Raw genomic sequence first — 22,079 nt, 5'->3', positions numbered from 1 at the left:
TTGTACTTTGAGGTATTTCCTCTGGTATCATACTCTGCGAATGTCAGTGTTTTAGTGTGATTCAGTGCCTGTGCTGTTTCGCATGCTTTGGGGTGTTATTTTTTATTTTTTTTTAGATCCCAGGTCAGATGTAACAACCCAGTGTTTGGGTAGTTTTTGTGTAACCCAGTTCCTGGGTTAGACATAACAACCCAGTGTTTGGGTAGTTTTTGTGTAACCCAGCTCCTGGGTTAGACATAACAACTGGGTCAGACGTAACAAGCCGGGGGTTGAGTTATTTATTGCGGGCTTTTTGCGACCTCTTCAGGAGAGAGCAGTGCAACTCTGTCAAATTGGTGCATGTCTTTGGTAAAATACAGGTTTGTGTACATTTTATTTTATCTATAAATTCATTAACATGCTGTATATCATTTAATTTTATGCAAAGCAACATACAGGGGTGCGATGTGAGTCACGACTTGTCGCGTAGGTCTTTTCGCGTGATGGAAACGGCTGATACCTTGCATAAAATTTTATGATTTTATTCAAAAAAATACAGAATATAAATACTTAGGATGTTAAAATATGTTCTCAGAACTGTAGACTGATTGTTTTTAGATAGGTTATGGAGTCAGTCACAGCATATTTTGTCTACAAGTCTGAGTTCCCCCGCTGGACACGATACAAGCTCCAGCACGAGATCCAGTGCCATTATGGTGGAAACAGGACAACAGAGACTGATCGATTAGACTTGAATTATTTATAAATGTTTAATTTTTATTTCTAAAATTTGTTAAACAAGCTTAAATGTAGGCAATATGTATTAAAAATTTATATAAAACATTCTATACTGTAATGATGATCGAAAATAATGGAATTATTATATTATCAACCAGTGGTTGTGGAGTATTTAAAAAAAAAAAAAGTTTAGAAGATTTCAGTTAATCCATAAACATTAATTCATGTATGAAGTAAAAAATAAGCTAGTATTATAGTAAAAATTAATCAACCCATTATGCTGGATTAAATAAACAACCCAATTTGCTGGGTCATAATTAACCCAACATGTGTTCTGTCCTATAAAAACACACCAGTGTTTTTAGTGTATATAGTTTGAGTCATAATCCCCTTTAATTTGTTCGATTTGGTTGGTCCACAAGTTCATTTTCACACACATTTATGCATTTGGCAGACACCTTTATCCAAAGCAACTTTCATTGCATTCTAAGTATACATTCCTAAGGAATGCACATGTTAATTTGTCTGTCTATCACCAGACCAAGCTCAATTTAAAATTGAACATTGGTCTGTGGAGTCTGTATGTATTTTCTACTGCACAAGAGGCATTATTCACGCAATTGGATAGTCCTTCAACCAATCAGATCAACGATCCGGGTGACGTACTTTGCAGAGCGACGCGAAAACTCCAGACAGGTTTAGTTTGTAATGGTTTGTAGCATTGATCAGCGGTTTGCAGAAGCAGCAATGGCATCGACCGATTTTTGCAGGTTGTGCAAAAAAAAAAAAAAAAAAAAAAACATGAAAGTGAGTGGTATTTACACCCACTCGAGCGATTTGTTTGCTAAACTAAAGAAGTCATTCAGCATCGTCGAGAGGTTAAAAGGAATTGGATTGACGGTCGTGCTTGCCGTCGCTTCTCTATCGTCATCGTGTTATACCCGCCAATGGCGAGCAAGGTGGATAAGCCAGTCTGTGATTGGTTCCCGCAAAAGTGTATCAGAAGCAGTAGAAATGAATGTAGGGGTTTCCAGACTGAGTTGCCGGGCGAAATCAAATCGCCGGCAGATCAGGCTGGGTTTACCCAGTCTACATGTTCATGCATGAGTCAAGTCTTTGGATCCATCATATCTTACCTTATGACCAATTCATTTTCTATCTGTTCTCTGTTGAAGTATTTTGATTGCTAATGCATGTTCCCTATGCCGAGATTCCTCCAGAAGAATGAACATGCAATATGTGATGTTACTGAACGTTGTATTGGTTCAGTGCTATCAAATTAGGCACAGCGAGGAACCAGTTTTCAAACCGTACAACACGTTCCCACTTTCAGCCACTCAGTTTAGAAACTAATTCCTGCCATGCGTTTTACTTGCGAACGTGACACAAACTTCAATTAGCACCCTTCACATGCTCTCACCAGCACATTATAATGGGCGGTATGAAGACTAGCATAACACTTACAGGCTCAGCGTTTTCTATTTTACAGTTATTAGCAGGAGGTTAACTCAGAGCACAACTGCCTCTTCTTTAAAGCAAATGGAATCTGTGCAGTTTTAGCCGGACGCTGACCCCTATTAGGAGAGACTCCAACAAATGGCGTCTTTCCTGAATATCTGCGCAGGGTCATGCCGTATGCGTGTTTTTGTCAATGAGCTCTTTAACCCACTCTTGTGCTAGAGCTGTCAGAGCTAAGCCGCCACTCTTGTGTAGAGAGTGTTTAATATACTAGGTCAAGTGATCGAGTCAGCATCACCATTGGCTCCATTCCACTTTGTGTAGTAAAGTCATTTCAACTTGTTTCCACAGTTCGGGTTTTGTTTAAATACTTCTTTCGTATTTAACGCTTCAAGGGCCCATGGCTGCCTGTCGGGCCATTGTTTGCTGCTAAAGCTCTTGATCAAAAACATGCCGTTTTTGTGCATTCAGAAGCAAAGTTTGGAAACGACGCCGCGAGCGGGGAATAGAGAGCGTCTCGCAGGTGAAAATGACTACACACAGAGCCGTGTTGCGATACGTTGCCGCATGAACACGCTGCTCCATGATGATGGAGTAATCCATTTCCCCAGCAGCTCTCCTGATGCCGTAAACACAGGCGCCAGGCGGACGTGTCATTCCTCATTCTAGGCAAGGACATGCAGTTTGGGAAAACACTGGAGATTTGTAACGCTTTAGCGCTCGGTGTTTTTCCTTTTACTTATTTTACAGCACCTCTGTTTATATTGCTGATTTATTTAAAACATTTTCTTTGAGATGAAGTTCATTGATGTGTCAGGTTGCGTTTGATATCACACATTTGTATGCTCTGGGTATGTTTGTAAACCGATGCATAAGAACATGGAGGAATTTTAATAGAAATACCATCTGTTTGCTTTCTGACAGCTTCTTGAGACTGAACCAAAACCTGTTTGTCAGATTTTGCCATTTCTGAAATTTGCAGCGTTTCACATTCACGTACAGTGCTACTCAGGGATATATAACATTGTTTTGCTAGCAGATAACTGCTTCCTGTCTGCCGTCCTTAAACTTGTTGACTGTTATTCTTCATGATTTGAGCACATTCCCCCCTACAAAGATAAAAGCTCTGATTGTTGCTCTCTGCTGAGATTGTATTCAAACACTTCAGTGTTACGTAGAATCACAAAGTGCCGTAGTGAATCTAGATTTACTGTTTTGCTAACAGCACCTCTTGTTTGCATTCTCCGCTCTGTGATATCTCTGTGAGCACAGCAAAGCATTTTATTTCAGAATGAACAGTATTGATCTGTAAAAGGATGTGATATTCATCACGTAAGAATATTATTCAGTCTAAATTTGGCGTGGTAGATGGTAACGTTAATAGCAAAATCTATAGCCTTTCATCTGCTGCTGTAGGCTGTGAGGAGTGTGTCAGAGAAGATTTTTGTCGAAGAAAATTCTTTGAGAGAGTCTAAAAAGGCCAATGTCTAGCAGAAAACCAATTCTAGACCGCCCACTGTCTTTGAATCGGGAACATTTTAAGTGTGCAAACACTTCGCCCTTAATTAGAGTAAAAACTTTGCATCTGTCCTTTGAAGGAGGTTCAAGAAGCTTCCTTGCTCTTGGCAGCCACTGCTGATTCCAGTGCCTCCTACCATGTAGCCAAAAATGACCATCCCTGCTTTTTTCCCTTGTAATAAGAGATATTCAAAATGTAAATTGAATCCCTCATAGTCTGCTTTCACACAGCAGCAGAATACAGTTGTCAGTCCCAATTTATAGGGTTACATTCACACACTAGTTAAACACTCTCTCTCTCTCTCTCTCTGTATATGTGTGTATTTATGTATATATATATATATATATATATATATATATATATATATATATATATATATATATATATATATATATATATATATATATATATATATATATATGAGACAGAGAAAGAGAGAGATTGTATCTGTCTGTAAATATTTGAATCTATTTTTTTTTTTAAACTGATTTTACCCCGTTTTTGCCATGAAATTAACCTTAAATGCTGATATGTAGGGCTGGCCATTGACACAAATTTCATGATACCATTCGATTTTGATTCAAAAGCTTGTGGTTTGATTTGATTACGATTAAATTTCCTTTAGTATTGATTAACTGGGGCCTATCAGGTACAGTACTGTACATGGCAAATTTCCTCAAGGAAAAATCTCTCAACTAATGCTGTAAACTGTACAGAAAACTCAAGGTGGTACATCACTATAGTATAAGGTTAAAATTAACTGAATTGTAGGCTTTACATTCAAATTATACATAAGGAAGCTTTTATTATAATGTTATAATCTTTCAACATATCTACTGATGTACATTCATGTTTACTTCGTGCTGCAACAAGTAGTAAAGTGGAATAGATGATCAGTTCGCATGCTGCCACTTCGCTTGAACTGAGGCGATACAGCGATCTGTCACGCCACAATAAAGAGCACCAAAGTGGTATTTATTGTTGGAATTTTGTAATAAAATTGACACAATTTGAAAGCTGAGACTTTGTTTCATTTCAGAAGTAACAAAGCACAATGCCTTTTGTGATTTATTGGATGGGAGGTGTATTACAAAGCGTTGTTCATTCATCAATTGAAAACAGAATAGACTGAAAGATTGATTAATTCGGATTTAAGAAACGATATTGCTTCTTAAAAATGAGTATCGATTAAATTTAATAATTTATATTTTTAACTACTGACCCTACTGACATGACACACTAAAATAAATAAATCATGAGAATTAAAAAAAGGCTTCAGTTATTTCTTTATACAGTAATGGCTGAAATACAATATATAAGCTGGTGTGTGAACAGTTTGAGTGTCTCCTGTTAGTAAATATGATTGCCAGACTCAAACATTGACGGTCAATGGACCAAAAATAGATGTATAGATAAGAGTATTAGCAGTGTAGCTGAATTTTCTTTTGCTGTCTTGCAGAAATCTGAAAAGTGCGCCTTCCCCCCCAGTGAGTTTCTCTACTTTGTATTTATTTATTTTTTTCCTTTTACTATATATTTAGAGCACTGTTGCTTAATTCTCTTAAGTAATTACACCGTGGTGGGTGTAGTTTGCTAGAGTGCTTGTGGTTTGTGCAAAGGGAGGTGAGAAGGAGCACTGATTTTCTGCCAAGATTTCTGAACAGCTTGCAGTTGAACCCCTCTGTTCTTTTTCTTTCCATTCGAGTCTATCAGGCCATTGACAGTAGCATCACTTTATGTAATTCCCTGCTTTGAAAAGCTTTTGCACGTTGAGAGATTTCTGTGTTTCTAGCTTGGGATGGCCAAGAAGTCTTGCTGGCATTTTGTAGCCATCTTGGTCCACAATGGCTGCTTGCTGTGGTTTTATCACACTGCTGCACAACACGACAGCACAGACCAGATGTGCGCTAGTTACTGAATGCTACTGCTATGGGACTCAACTCTGAGTTTATCACTGCATACCAACCCCTTAGAGTGCTGACTGTTGCTTGCTAGAGGAGTCATGTGTTAGTATTCACTCCAAACCGATTCCCTGGCATAGTCCAGATGAAACACAATCAATTGGTTGAGCTCGGATGTAAACCTACAGGAAATAGATGTGCTTTGTTGAATCAGGTGCTGCCCCTAGCTGTGTTGTTCCCCAGTTTTAAAGGAAACATGCAAGAAAAAAACTAGTGCTTCTTGAACACATCTGATTACAAGGTTTGTGCAAAATTTTCAATTCATAAATGTGAATTTGACTTGAATTGGCTACACCCCAAAGAATCGGAACAATTGGAGTTTGAATTGGAATTAAAGGCTGCATTTTATTTGATCAAACATGCAGTAAGAACAGTAATATTGTGAAATATTATTACAATTTGAAGTAACTGTTTTCCATTTTTCTATATTTTAAAATGTAACTTGTTCCTGTGATGGCAAAGCGGAATTTTCAGCAGTCATTAATCCAGTCAAAGTCACATGATCCAACAACAGAAATCACTCTAATATGCGGGTTTGGTGCTCAATAAACTAAATTTTGCTTCTTAATATTTTTGTGAAAACAGCAATCCATTTGTCTGTCTATGGATCGATCTATGGATTCTACACTCAAAAAAAGAAAAGAAAAAAAAAAAAAGCAGTGTCAAGTGGTTCCATGCAACTTTATTGAGTAATTTGTACAAATAACAAAAGAAATTAAGTAAATTAAGTAAAGCTGATAAAATTTCTTTGAGTACATACAAATCATTTGAATTTGTCACTGTTACATAATATTTATATGTGCAGTTTACTCAATAATGTTAAGTTTATTACAAGGATGGTTTGCGTGAAACTAACAACAGCGAAAGTTCTTTTTTTTATTTTGTATAAATCCTATAAACCTTCACACTTAATTTTTTCAGTTAAAAAGAAAACTTTTAAACGATGCAAGTTACAATTACAGTTAAAGGGTTAGTTCACCCAAAAATGAAAATTCTGTCATTAATTACTCACCCTCATGTCGTTCCACACCCGTTAGACCTTCATTCATCTTCAGAACACAAATTAAGATATTTTTGATGAAATCCGAGAGGTATATGACTCGTCCATAGACAGCAATTTAACCACCACTTTCAAGGTCCAGAAAGGTACTAAAGACATCGTTAAAACAGTCAATGTGACTGCAGTGGTTCAACCTTAATTTTACAAAGCGACGAGAATACTTTTTGTGTGCAAAAACAAAACAAAAATAACGATTTATTCAACAGTATCTTCTCTTCCCTTTCATTACGTAGTTGCCGCAGTAAGCACAGTGAAGGCTTCCATGTTTATGTCCGAATGCCGGCTCAGTATTGGCCAAAGCTGATCATGTGAGCAGCACAACATATGCGTGTGATGCTGACGCAGGAGCCGGCCAATAATGAGTCGGCGTTCTAACATGGAACCTGGAAGCATTGAACATAAACAATGTATGAGAATGAACCAGAAGAGAAGATATTGTTAAAAAAAGTTTATTTTTGTTTTGTTTTTGCGCACAAAAAGTGTTCTCGTCGCTTCATAAAATGAAGGTTGACCCACTGCAGTCACGTTGATTGTTTTAATGATTCTTTAGTACCTTTCTGGACCTTGAAAATGTTGATCATATTGCTGTCTATGGACGAGTCATATAACTCTCAGATTTCACCAAATATATCATGATTTGTGTTCTGAAGATGGACGAAGGTCTTACGGGTATGGAACGATATGAGGGTGAGTAATTAATGACAGAATTTCCCATTTTGGGTGAACTAACACTTTAATAAATTTCAGTCACACTTTAGGTTAGGGTCTAGTTTCACTATTAACTAACTATTAACTATGACTTTTGCCTCAGTAAACTCCTAATTACTGCTTATTAATAGTTAGTAAGGCAGTTGTTAAGTTTAGGAATGAGGTATGCAGAATATGGTCATGCAGAATAAGGCATTAATATGTGCTTTATAAGTAATATTAAACCGCCAATATTCTAGTAATATCAAAGTCCCTTTAAGACAAGTCATTTCACTCGGCGGCCATCTTTGAAACGCCTCTCGGGCATCCTGGGCATCATGCAGCTCAGCTCCTATCTCTTTGAATGGGGAAACATCAAATTCTCCAAAGCTGTTCTCCAACCTTACGATTAAATTTCATATTTGAAATCACCAATCAAATCAAACAACAACTGTCTCATAATTTGTTTTCCAAATGTTTGAATCATGACAAAAAATCTGTATTTTTCAGGCTGGATCAAGCTAATGCGCATGCGCAGACGTAAATGCGAGTCTGACTGTTTCTATAGAAACTGGTGCTTCTAACGGCCGCTGCAGTGACGCGATGACTTTACCAGTCGGCGATTGGCTCTTATTTAGAAGGCGGGACTTATTCCGCCATATTGCGTGTTTCACTTTCTCCCATTCATAATAATACGAGTGACACGTCTTGTGTTGTTCTATAGTCTTTGGTAATATACATGCTGAGCAACTAGTTAATAGTGAGAATTAAACCTAAGACCTAAACTAAAGTGTTACCTAAATTTCTTTTAATAGACAGATTTCTTGAATAGATTATATTTAAATTCAAATTTGTGTCCTGTTTGCTACTTCAATTCAAATTTTTTTAAATTTAATCCAGAATGGTGCACAACCCCGCTGCTGTTTGTGTCAGCCGTTGTGTTGCACTTTAATAGAACTGATCAACATTTCATCTTTATTCGGTTTTTGTTTTGACATTTCATGCCTCATAATGAAAGCCCCCTCTCTTATTGGTGACCTATTGGAGTTGCCGTTAATTTCAGGGTTCCCTTGTTCCTGTCTCCTTTGGTGCCCACCTCCCATTACAGACCAGTCAGCCCCAGGCATCAGAGCGCAGACCAACAGGGAGCATTAACTGTAAATAAACAGGGCAGCCGCTCCCCAATAGGATGCTACCACCCTGATAACAGACCCCTCTTAGCAGCACTGTTGACCTTCTCTTCACCACAGGCACACCAAGGACCCTTCAGCTTCTTCTGTCTTTATCTCCCAACTCTCCGCAGGAAAGATTATTCTTATTGCCAGGCCAGGGATATCGAGCAGGAACTAGAGGAAGAGATAACGAAAAGAGAGCAAGGGAGTGTGTTAGGGAGAGATGAAAACAAAAAGACAAAGCCTGAAAAAACAGCCGACAGAAAAAGAAAAGGACCTGGACTGCTGTCCCGCTGGCAAAGCGTCTTTTGTCCTTTGTAGGACTTCATATAATTAACTCGTAAAGAGATAGCATGAAATTTGAAGTGACTTCTGTTTACCCACTAAGGACTCAAATCGTACAGCTAACAAAATGATAAGGCAAGGAATGAAAAGGAAGGAGAACAAAGCGGTACATAATCTAAATCTGGATGTAAAGGGGGTAACAACGTTAACCCGTTCTCCTGAAATAAGAGGAAGAGGGAAGACCACAGTTGACGGGGATGAGTGGCTCTTTTAAGAGAGTGCCTCCAGGAGTCTGGGGCTTCAGAAAAGCCGGCATGTTTCATGGCTGAGATCGATGATACAATTTAGTACATTTCACAGTGAATGCCTCCCTGTGACCTGCCAACTGTTATGAAATGAACACACTTGCTTTGGGCCCTTTTTTATTCGAGCAATACCGATACAAGGGCAGCAAGAAAATTTGAACCTTTTCAGATTCATTGGCCCCTTTATCACTGCTGCCAAGCGTGTGGGCTGCAAAGCGCAGATGCAGACGCTCTGTATTTTGTGCCACTGAGTGTTCTGCATATCCATGCTAAAAGATAGATGTCAAGCAATTACTACTCTTGAATTTATTTCCTGCCCCATTTTTGATAAAATGCTAATGCATGTGATTATTTTACTATTTAGTACCATTTTAATGACAGTCTAGTGATTTGGGTGACATTGTGTAATTGATGTCATTAATTAGCGTCTAGAGGCCGCTTAGCTAAAAACCCACATTCATGCACAGCACGGCCTTCCTCATGGGACTCCCAGAATGGCGATGGAAATAGCGCTGGCGTTGTGAAGAATGCTAGTTTGAAGGCTTTTACAGTTTTGACACCTGTTAAAGACGTTCTGAGAGTTAGAGGTCATGGCTCTATTCTTGTCTTGATTTAACGATAAAAATGTGAAAAAGTTTAGCAGAGATAAAAAGAGAAAAAGAGGGACACAGAGAGAGATTGATGTTGCCTCGGTGACACCTTGCCTTTAGACAGAGGGCAGGAAAAACTGCATGAAGAGAATTTGGCTGGAGGTCTTGTGCCAGATACCTTTCCTGGGGTTTGAATCAATTCCAGCTTTATCAGTTGTCCGTGTCCAGGTATTCTCACCCGTGGGAGAGTCTGATGTGTTTTCCAATAATGAAAAGGAGCACATGGCAAAAACACATTTAAGAGGTGGCCGTTCTCCAGAGTCACTTCTAATTTCCAATGCAGTTTGTTACAGAAGAAAAAAAAAAAACTTGTAGAAAGGTTGAAAGATATCTGTGTCCAATGCCGTTATCAGTACCTGGGATGCTCTAGACTCACTACATTTACCACATTTCTCACCAGTAATTAAAGTACAGCTAGTCAATAGATACCAGATAGTGCTTATCCTTGGTGCTCAAATAGATGTGTTTATCCCTATTATTTATTGTTTTATAGTCAGCTATTTTGCATAACACGTATATGAGTTCCATACTATGTTTTACCATGTATATTTTAATTAAATAATCTGTCACTAAATTTTACAATGACTAACTACACTCCTTCATCATTGGCTTATTCTCTCTGCCTCTATCTTTCTTTTTCAGTCTCTCAGTTTCTCCCTATATGGTCCTGTTCTGTGGTTGTGGGTTGTTAGGCAGCTGTGGACTGCAGAGTGTCTTATTGTTTTGGATGAGCAGGAGGACTGCTCTAACTGACCAAGCTTGTAGCTCTGTAATGGGATTAGCCAAGCCATGTTCCTATTGTATGCCAATGTCTGACAGACCTGCCCCCATTCTGTTTCTCTCCTTTTTCTGTTTCTCTTTTTCACTCTCTTTTCAGTATCGTATAGCTCCCTCATTTTTCTGTTTATTCTATTTCACATGCAGAAATGAAACAAATCATAAATCATAGAAAAAAACAAAAAAAACCCCCAAAAAGTATTATATTATATTATATTATATTATATTATATTATATTATATTATATATTATATTATATTATATTATATTATATTATATTATATTATATTATATTTATTATATATTATATTATATTATTTTATTACACTGTAAAAAAAAAAAAAAAAAAAAAAGAATCCCAGTAAAATTTACGCTAAAAAAACGGCAGCTGTGGTTGCCAGAACTTTACCATTAAAAAATACGGTTTTTAGGTTTTATGGGACAGCACTTAGTTTACTGTCTATTGTACAGTTCAAAACCGTATAATTTAAAGGTTTATATTGTAATAATTTTGGTTCATTACTGTTTATTTTACACACTGTAAAACCAATTCTGTTAAATTTACGGTAAAAAAAAACACTTTTTCATTAACTGATATAATGTTAATTTACCAACCTATTGAAGTACTAATATCTGTTTTGTACCTTTGTAATACACTGACAACCACCAAACACAGTGGTGATAAGTCCCATGATGAATCAAAGTTCATCACCAGCAGCTTTTCCACAAGGTGAGAAGGACAGTATTAATATATAGAAGATGCACACAGTGTCATTCCCAAAAACACTAAACACCATTATGTTAACACACATGAAATTTTAAAAATACAATAAACATTAATTTACTACATTAGATGTAACATAAAACCCTAATGTACATGACTGATTTGAAAAAAAAAATAAGAAAAACTAAGAAGAAACAAAGTTATTTCAACGAAAATACATCAAATGTGAAGTGTCACGCAGGGAATTGTCAATGTCAATATACAGTTTTTCACTGTACATCATACAACTTGTTTTTTTCCACTTCCAAAAACTGTAAATTTAACAGTATTTTACCATAAAATTATATTAAATATACCGTTATTCAGCGTATATAGTACGGAAACTTTCTGTAAACCAATTAACTGTTTTTCACTGTAACATTTTTACAGTGTTTTACCATTTAAAATCACTGCCATTTTTTTTACAGTTATGTTTTTTGTTATGTTATGTTATATGTTTTATGTTATGTTATGTTATGATATGATATGATATGATATGATATGATATGATATAATATAATATAATATAATATAATATAATATGATATAATATAATATAATATAATATAATATAATATAACAGATTTTCCACTCCATTTCACAAACATATTCAATTATTTGCAACATGTGTCCATTACACATGATTTGTAGATTCTAGGTGTTGAACGATAATATAGTAATAACTGAAGAATATAAGTAAGGCAGATCAGATGAGAAGCAATGGAGGCCAAGTGTATGTTTTAGAAATAAGCGTCTGAATTGAACAGCTGGAAGGAAGGAACAGTGTGAGGTAGCTGAGTGGAGACCACCCACATGCTTCTCCAGACAGCAAACACATTACATTAATACGGATTCTCCATTTGCTTTTCTCTTCTACATCTATAACAAGGTTAACCACATGAGAAACACACACTCACACACAAGCTTCAACTCAAACACACACACACACACAAGCCACCAGATAAGATGATTCAACCTCCCACTCTTTTCTCTATATGGAATGTTTATTTCAGTTTGCTGATAACAGTGGGAATTAACTCCCTATAAATGAGAAAGTGTCTCTCCTCCCAGCAGCTCGGCAGTGTCGTTCTGCTGAGAGCAAACAGGCTATAAAACAACACTGCCTCTATTCCCATTGAACTCCATAGAGTTCTCCTCTGAGCTTGTTGCATTATTTGCCTAAAAACCCAATTTGTTAAATCCTAAGCACTGTGTTGTAGAAGTCTCTTATGACGGAGTATGTAGATGAAATTCTCAAGACAGAGTTGAAACGTAGGAGAATTTGCTCGAATTTTCTTTTTCTTGCTCTTTCTCCATTTGTTTTCCATTCTGTCCTTCTACACACTCTCTCTCACACACACACACACACACACACACACACACACACACACACACACACACACACACACACGCGCACACACACACACAAATGCTACCACAAGTTAAAATACAGTCATTGATTTTTCCTCCCCTGGTTATACATTGAATTATCTGTGTTGTCAGTGAACTGTCATCCAAAATGGCGTTCATCCTCCACGCTGTGATGGCCGGACCTCTCCTCCACTGTAGTATTTATGCTTGTTTAGGGCTGGCCGAAGCGTTGTAGATTACAGCTCATCATGGTCTGACTCTGGAGTCAGGCACCATAAAATTAAAACTCAAATCAATGGTGTATCATATCCTCTCCCATCAAGCTGAGCAGAGACTTGTTGCCCTGAAGCCCTGAAGTGTGTTTTTTCTTCTCACAAATGTAAGGCTGTAAGACTGAAGATTGAAGGAAAATGAATCAGATGCTTGCAGCTAAATCAGCATTTTTTTGTGTGCTTGTATTCATATTGAAATTTTGTGTGTATCAAAAATGTTGCAGGGGTAATTGTGAAAAATAATGTTTGAGAGTTCGTAAGTTACCCAGCAATGCATTTCTAAGAGGGTAACTGTGGTAGATCTGTCAGCACCACGGAGAGCGGCATCATTCTGCTGTCTATGGGGAGCTGTCTTTGGTGCTGAAAAGTCAAGTGTTCTGAAAGAAAGGCAGTATGATCTGCTATTTGGATTCAAAGGGTTTGTGTGTGCTTTTACTATATTTTGAAGATATTATCTGAAATTTAATTAATGTAGAAATGCACCAAAATTGTTTGGCAAATAATGATTTTTAAAATAAACTTTTGGCCAGTATTGATTCCAATCCCCCCTCCCATTTTTTTGTGCTTTGCAATAAACAAAAATCAATCGCAGATATAAAGTAGCTATTTTTTTTTTTTTTTTTAGTTTTTTCAGTATGAAAGTTTTTTTTTTTTTTTACAGCTCAATCTGTTGGTTTCATTATCTATGACATGAGATGCAGCCAGGGTCCAAAATTAACTTTTTTTGTATACCTGCCAATAGCAAGTAAATTAAGAACATTTAATGACCATAAAAGTTTCTTACTGGCAATGGAACTGTATTTAGCATACTTTTATGAAAATATATTTTTGTCTCATGAAAATGCTATTATTTATCTGTTTTTTTTCTGTGCATATTTGTGGCAGAGTAGGGTTTGTAAAATGTTTATGTAAAACACTATTTCTTGTAAAAGAACATTGTAACCATCATTTTGATCATTTTCATGTCTGTGTTGACTTATGTTATCAGTTATATGTGTTTGTCTCTCTCTCTCTCTCTCTCTCTCTCTCTCTCTCTCTCTCTCTCTATATATATATATATATATATATATATATATATATATATATATATATATATATATATATATATATATATTTAATTTATTATATACAACTGTTCAAAAGTTTGGAATCTGTAAGATTTTTAGATTTTTCAGCTTCATTCTAATATGCCGATTTGCTGCTCAAGAAACATTTCTTATTATCATTGTCGAAAACCGTTCTTTTACAGGATTCCTTGATGAATAGAAAGTTCAAAAGAACAGCATTTATCTGAAATACAAAGCTTTTGTAACATACGCTACCGTTCAAAAGTTTGGGGTCAGTAAGAATTTTTATTTTTATTTTTTTTGAAAAGAAATTAAAGAAATTAATACTTTTATTCAGCAAGGATGCCTTAAATCGATCAAAAGTGACAGTAAAGACATTTATAATGTCACAAAAGATTATATTTCAAATAAACGCTGTTATTTTGAACTTTCTACTCATCAAAGAATCCTGAAAAAAAAAATTATACACTAATATTTTGTACAATTGTACACAATAAATGTTTCTTGAGCAGCAAATCAGCATATTAGAATGATTTCTGAATGATCATGTGACACTGAAGACTGGAGTAATGATGCTGAAAATTCAGCTTTGCCAACACAAGAATAAACTTCTATTTGAAAATATTTTAAAATGTAAACGGTTATTTTGAATTGTGATAATATTTCACAATATTACTGTTTTTACAGTATTTTTAATTAAATAAATGTAGCCTTGGTGAGCAGACGAAACTTCTTTTAAAAACATTAAAAATCTTACCGATCCCAAACTTTTGAACAGTATTATTATATGTGAACATTTTCCACTTTTTTTTTAATCTACTAATTGTAGCTTGTCTTACAATCACATGAAATCTATGAGAAATCTCATCTCATCCAATTAAACTATCACAATTAAGACCAAATCACTGGATCACTGTTACTGCATGTCGATGGCCAATATTTGATGCTAAAAGTGGTGTAAATGGTTAATGTGCTGGAATGGATGAATGATGAATTAGAGTGCACATCTGTCTGGAACAGGTGCAGCCACCAATCTCCCATTCTCTCCTTCTCTCTTTTTCTCCTCCAGTGACTGGCTCAGCTACTGATCCTTTCTCTCTTTCTCTGTATGGTTGGCTGATGTATAAAAAATACATGTTAGAGCTGTGAAACAGATGTTATTTTTGGTGTAAAGTGTGTTTGACTTGACTCTTCTCAGTTGCTGAGAGCTGCGGTGTGGAGCCCTATCACTGCTGCTGGGAGTTCATGTCTGTCATTCAGGTTGAGATATGAAGGGGAATGTGAAATGGCATTACATCTTGTTCTTAGCTGCTCTGGAGGTTTTGGACTATAAAACTGATTACATTCATCTAGATGTCTCATTTTAAATTGGGTGTTCACCGCAGTTGTGTGGTATACTGGTACTAAAATATTACCATAGTACTAAAAACTTACAGTGTTACATATCATCAGCAAATTCTGCTATTCATTGCAGTTCAGGCAGTGTAAAGGTAATTTATTCATTAAATAATTTGAATGCATTTACAGAATTTGACAATATAACTGGTTCATATTGCAATTTGTATAGTAGAATTAAATTCGCATCAAAATTGAGAAATAGAAATATACAGCAAGCTGTCTGGTGTCCACATATATTCAGCTGTATAATGTCTATGACATTATTACACTTGCACATTTTGTTGTTTTCTTTCCCCAGAAAGAACTTAAAATTACTGTTTGTGAGATTAATTTTAAATGATTCTCATTCAATTTTTGAATTTATTGACAGGCAGCCCTGGTTTATTTTCATTAGTCGCCCTAGACTTTTTGATTTAGTATCAATGGCTTATTATCAGTCATACTAGAGCCAACATTTTGGCATCAGTCTAACCCTAATGCACACACACTTTCAGAAAATGTTGCAAAATGCATCTATTGATTCACACATGAAATTGAATTCAATTTCTCTCCTTCACATATCATGTTTGAGTTACACAAGGACCTTTCCATCTCATTCGGATATGTTTAGAAAGGTCACTCATTGGCCTTTGCAATAGTTGTCTGATAATCTATAAAAACGCCTTTCCATCGGGAGTGTGCTGCTGCTGTCATACTTGGATTCTTGCTGCAGGAGATTTGTGTTTAAAAGAAAGTGACTTTAATCAGCTAAAGTGCCAATATCCATTTCATCTGGAGAGCACTATCAATCTGTACCCAATACACTGGAAGAAAAACGCAGTGACCATTAGAACCATTGGGCAGCCATTCAGAAAATGAACAGATAGGCATAAATTAGTTTATGAAGTTATATATTTAGGGAAAGAAAGGTCACAAGTTTTCATGTTTTATTTGTAATCTTCTTTCATAATGGAGTTTTCTGTTGTGAGCCTGGAACTTTTATTGAGTGAGAACTGACTATATCAGGAAGTTGAAACTTGAAAAGGTTGAACTTCACACTTTATAGTTTCGTCCTGAGAGGATCCGTTCCCACTGGTTTTCTGGACAGGCGAGTAAGTTTGCAATGAGTTTAGAAATGCTTGGGATGTGTTGTCTCTGTTCTGGCAGAAGGATGACATTCCGCTGGGCTCCGGTGTGACGGAATGGTGGTCATTCCATCTGTCAGTAATTAGCTCTGAGCTAGCTTCCACCAGGCGGTGACTTCCACACTTCTTTCCCTGAACCCAGACTGCATGAGCAGGGCAACCAGATGCATCTCCCCCTCCCTCCCTCTTTCTTTCTGTTCATCCAGCCTTATGAGTTAACTCTTTACTCTCATTACCATAGAACAGGGATCCTGGACTAGCACAATGCAGCATTCCACTAGTTAGTAAATAAGTTAGTTAGTTGTCATTTAGCAGAAAATTGTATCTGTATTACAGCAACAATCCCCCCCTGGAACAACCTGGCTGCAACCATGAGGTTAAAGGGATAGTTCACCAAAAAATTAAAATTATCCCATGATTTACTCACCCTAAAGACATCCTAGGTGTATACGACTATCTTCTTTCAGACAAACACAATTGGAATTATATTAAAAAATATCCTGGCTCTTCCAAGCTTTATAATGGTAGTGAATGGGGCAATGTATTTTGAAGCCCAAAAAAGTGCATCCTTCCATCATAAAAGTAATCCACAAAGCTTCAGGGGGTTAAAGAATTAGTTCACTTTAGAATTAAAATTTCCTGATCATTTACTCACCCCCATGTCATCCAAGATGTTTATGTCTTTCTTTCTTCATTTGAAAAGAAATTAAGGTTTTTGAAGAAAACATTCCAGGATTTTTCTTCATATAGTGGACTTGTACGGGTTGAAGGTCCTAATTGCAATTTCAGTGCAGCTTCAGAGGGCTCTACACACTCCTAGCCGAGGAATAAGGGTCTTATCAAGCGAAACGATATGACATTTTCTGAAGAAAATAAAAATTTATGTACTACTTAACCACAAATGCTCATCTTGCACTAGCTCTGCAATGTGCCACGCATTATGTAATCACGTTGGAAAGGTCACGCGTGACGTAGCCGGAAGTACCACGGTAGGCCGAAAAACTCCATCTCATTTTCTCCTCCAACTTCAAAATCGTCCGACATTGTTGTTTTACCTTTTTTTTTTTTTTTTTTTTTTTTTTGTAAAGGGCGTTTGGCTTAGTCTTTGAACATCCACTTTGTAGACAATGGATCGGTACTTTCGCCTACATCCCGCATGATCTTTCTAACATGATTATGTAATGTGTGGCACATCGCAGAGCAGTGCAAGATGAGCATTTGTGGTTAAAAAGTGTCTTCATCTGAAAGAAGATAGTCATTTGTGCCTAGGATGGCTTGAGGGTCAATAAATCATGGGATAATTTTAATTTTTGGATGAACTATCCCTTTAAAGGCCTTATGAAAGCTAAATTTGAGTGTTGTGCCTTTTAGTTAATCTCTAGTACTTTTTCTAAAAAAATCTAAATGAACTTTAAATTTAAAGATAAAAATGCAATATAAAATACATCAAGCAATTTCATGTGTTCTGGATGGATGGATGAAATAAGTAAAGCAATTAGCCTTAGCTTTCCTTTCTTTCATATTCCAAAACCATTCAGTGATGCTAAAGACGGTAGTAAAACCCTCAGATTGCCGCCAGTATTTGTGTGTTGTATCGTGGTGATGTTTTGTTGCAGGATATCAAACTTTCTCTGTAATATTCTTCATGATGTGAGAAGATTGCCTGTGTTCCCATTAGCATGCTTGTTTAAGGCTGAACTTTATTACCTGCCATTTGACATTTGTGTGGGGTCTGCAGGATAATATGTTACCAACAAAGCACTTTTCTGGTTTGTTAATATTTATTTGTTTGCGGCAGCCATGTTGAGGTTTGTTATTCTGCGATCTGCTACCAAAGCTGTCTAGTCGTCACCTGAGCGACTGCCAAGCGTCTCGGCTCGGCTTCCTCCATCCCAACCAGAAAGAGTGTGTGTATGTGTGTGTCAGAATCTGTGGGGAAAGAAAAGGTTAGATGGCAATGCAGCATTTTATTTCCCTTTACATAAATGAAATACTTTGAACACACACAAATATCAGCAGGATCCCAACTGAGTTATAGTCCATTTTATTAGTCTACAGGGAAATCTCTCCCAGTCACTGCTGTCTGTGTGGAAATATATATGTCTGCAAGGTAAAGCTAAAGAATAGCATGTTTTGAAATGTATAAGTTTCTGTATGCATATATTAAAGGCTATTATAGAGCTACTGAATAGATTCACGGCCTGAAAGTGACTTCTTTGTTGTTCTCTATGTCTCTCCATAGGTAACCTGGGCCGTGTTGACTACATCAGTGAATTTGAGTTTGATCTGTTCATCAGGCCTGACACGTGTAACCCGCGGTTCAGAGTGTGGTTTAACTTCACAGTGGAAAACGTTCGAGAGACTCAGGTGAGCCCAGACCAGCACAGAGATTCCTTACAAAAGCTTACCCATCGGAGATGTTATCATCATTTGTCAGGCTTGGATATAGATGTATCTAGGTTTCAAAATTATAATTGAGGAACATTTTTCTTTCTTTTTTTTTTTTTTTTTTACTCCAGTCTTCATTGTCACATGATCCAACAGTAATCATTCTAATACGCTGATTTGGTGCTCACGAAACATTTTTATTATTAACAATAGGGGTGTAACGACACACTCGTCACAATTCGATACAAATCACAATACTGAACTCACGATACTATCACAATATTTTAAACCAAAATAAAGAGGTTTTTTTTTATTATTATTATTATTACTTTATTACTATTTTATTATTGTCAGAACCCACAAATATTCATCCATTGCCTTATTATACATTACATTCAACAGTATATATAATAGTTTAATGTAGTAATGTCACAGAAACTCTGGAAACTTTCATTTTTTTCTTCACACAGTACTCATGCTTTCAATGCAGGCATTCGTAGGATTTCGTACACAGACAAGCCACCCATGCACAGACTCTCCAGGTGCTCGCTACGTCCCGCATCTCCTGCTATTAATGTATTATACATATAAGAATAAACCATCTAAAACACTTTGAATATTCATACTACTAAAACTAAAAGTGATATGGTGATTACAATTTAATGTTTGCGCTTTCACTTTGAGGAGTGCTGTACCGGCATCGCAAATGCGCTTCAGAAGATCAGTGCAATCAACCACAGTTCAAGAAAGCATGTCAAAGTGACTATTACCAAACTGTAAATAGTTAGTTCATCCAAAAATTAAATTCTGCATTTACTCACTCTCATGTTGTTTTCGCCCACCACGCAAGCATTTGAAAGTCTGTATCTTTGTTTGGAAGTTGAACGAAAATGCCATGATGGTGAGTACATGATGACAATTATAACTTGTAAATACAGTAAGCTGAGACATGGATAAAACGAACTATATCGCAAATCATATCATTTACATCAATGATACATATCGTTGCATTTTTATATCTTGATAGCTCAATATAACAATCTATCGTTACACCCCTAATTATCATTGTTGAAAACATTTGTTTTCGTTCTTTTGTTCTTTCTTTCTTTCTTTCTTTCTTTCTTTCTTGTAATGTTGTAATGTGAAACATATGCAAGTTACTTTTGATGAAACTGTCTAGAAGTTTTGCATGTCAGGAGTGATTGAAAGATATTTGGGCCAGTGAGGTCTGCTTGTCATTATCACATTGATGGTATGCCAAAAGTTTTTCAAGTGTCATCCACATGCTCCCAAAGGCAGACAATTAGCATCCAAATAAATTCATCCCTTATGCTGACATGAATCCTCAGCAGATTGGATGACTGATGCTTTAAATGACGTCTCAAGCTCCTGGAAGAATCGATATCGCAAATGAATCTTAAATCATGCAGGCTTACATGAATTTAAATCAGTTTTTTCTGCAGAAGCGTGACGCTCAAGTGCCAGTTCATGCCTGTAATCAATTTACAGAGACCTTGCGGTACACGCGCCAGGCACACAGATTGGTTTACACACAATGTAATTTACGGATGATTGAGTCAAGTTATCTCTCAAATGAATAAACTTCTCCATTAGTATTTTTTTATTTTGTTGCATTTTCACATGGTTTGACAAATCAACAATTGGCAGTGTCCTTCCCATGAAACATGCTCAAGTCAAATTGACAAACTTCACCTTGTTGTCAAGCTTCAAGTCTGTCTAGCTCTTTTTTCCCCCTCCTGTCCTCTTAGCTTTTCACGGCGCAGACAGACAGCATCCACTCATGAGCTCAGGACTTTGTCATTGGTGGAGAGGAGTGGTCACATGCCACAGTGATATGTGGGAACAGAGGGCGTGTCCGCCGGACAGGCCAGCTGGCTGGGCCGGGCTGCAGTTGTTTAGTTTTGTTAACGCTGGTCGAAGCCTCATCACGGCTGTCATTTTTGTTTAATAGCTAGAGGACGGTTTACACTAAGAAAGGAGGGGCGGAAGGAGGGCACACACGCTATCTCACTGATCTTAGATACCTACACGCAAGGATTGTACATACCGAGGACGATATGAGGAGGGACGGGCTGTTATTAATAGGAAGTGCTTTACAAAGAAATATGAAGAGAGACAAAATATAACATGCGAGAGAGAGACTAGATGAAAATGTGGGATGCTGTTGCCATCTCCTGTAGCCTGGCTCTATCAGCCCATCTCCCTGCAGTGCTGTAGTCAGCGCTAATCAAATTTTATGGGCAAGAGATGAATGGAAGCCCTAGTCCGGGAGTCTGATCGATTTTAGGGCCAGATACCACTCTGCATCCTGCGCCAACAGGATATTTGCTGCTATGGCAAAAAAGAGAAAGATCAGGAGGGGAAAGAAAACACACACACACACACATCGTACACACTACAGGTGGCAAAAGAGAAACATTTACACTATTGGCTTTGGAGGTGCTTTGTTGGTGCCGGCTCCACCCTCCCCACTCTTTCCCGCTGTCACCACCTTGCCCTCTGTCTCCGTAATCTTTTCTCCATCAATCCAATTTCCGTTTAAAATGAGGACTAGTGTGAATTTAATCTACTTCAGTGGAAGGAGGTGGGGGCGGTTGGTTGGTTTAGCAGAATGGAGTTTGTTTGGTAAGGGTTGTCTGTGAGAGAGAACTGCAACACACATGGCATGTTTTGTTAATTTATTGTATTTATTCATTTATTTATTTAAAAAAGAGAATAAGAACACAAATAAGCTTAATAACAGAATGGTTAAATCAAAGTGTAGTGATCTGGGCAGCCCTGCGCTAGAGAGATATCAGGCCAGGCACAGAGAAGTTGACGAGTGTTTTATTCCTGCACACCCACCAACTCTCTCTTTACTAAAGAACTGGGGAATGGGAAGCAGTGAAAGTGTGTGATACTGAAGCTGAGATGACCATTTTGAAGTAAATGTAAGCTGGTGAAACAGATTTGGTCGTCTCAATCAGCTTAGCGGCTTTGTGGAAATTGGCTGCGGCATTTTTTTATGATGGATGGATGTCTTTTTCCTTTTCTTCTTCTCCCCCCCCAAAAAAAACAGTTACCTTAGAACCTGGGCTCCCTCCC

The 22,079-nt window shown here is 37.0% G+C and overlaps 1 protein-coding gene across 5 annotated transcripts in view; it reads left to right on the top strand.

Annotated features, from left to right (window-relative positions):
• bend5 (BEN domain containing 5) overlaps positions 1 to 22,079 on the top strand; it is a 408,562-nt gene that overhangs the window by 11,385 nt on the left and 375,098 nt on the right. For 4 of the 5 annotated variants that reach the window (XM_048211503.1, XM_048211504.1, XM_048211501.1 and 1 more), the window contains exon 3: positions 18,829 to 18,953. In XM_048211503.1, the coding sequence (XP_048067460.1) occupies positions 18,829 to 18,953 (125 nt within the window). Of the gene's footprint in view, positions 1 to 18,827; positions 18,954 to 22,079 lie in introns of those variants that run through there. The other variant, XM_048211505.1, reaches the window with a different exon arrangement.

Source organism: Megalobrama amblycephala, linkage group LG12, assembly GCF_018812025.1.
Source record: "Megalobrama amblycephala isolate DHTTF-2021 linkage group LG12, ASM1881202v1, whole genome shotgun sequence".
Lineage (NCBI taxonomy): Eukaryota > Metazoa > Chordata > Actinopteri > Cypriniformes > Xenocyprididae > Megalobrama > Megalobrama amblycephala.
Note: the sequence above shows the minus strand (reverse complement) of the source record. Positions and strands in the feature narration are given on the sequence as shown.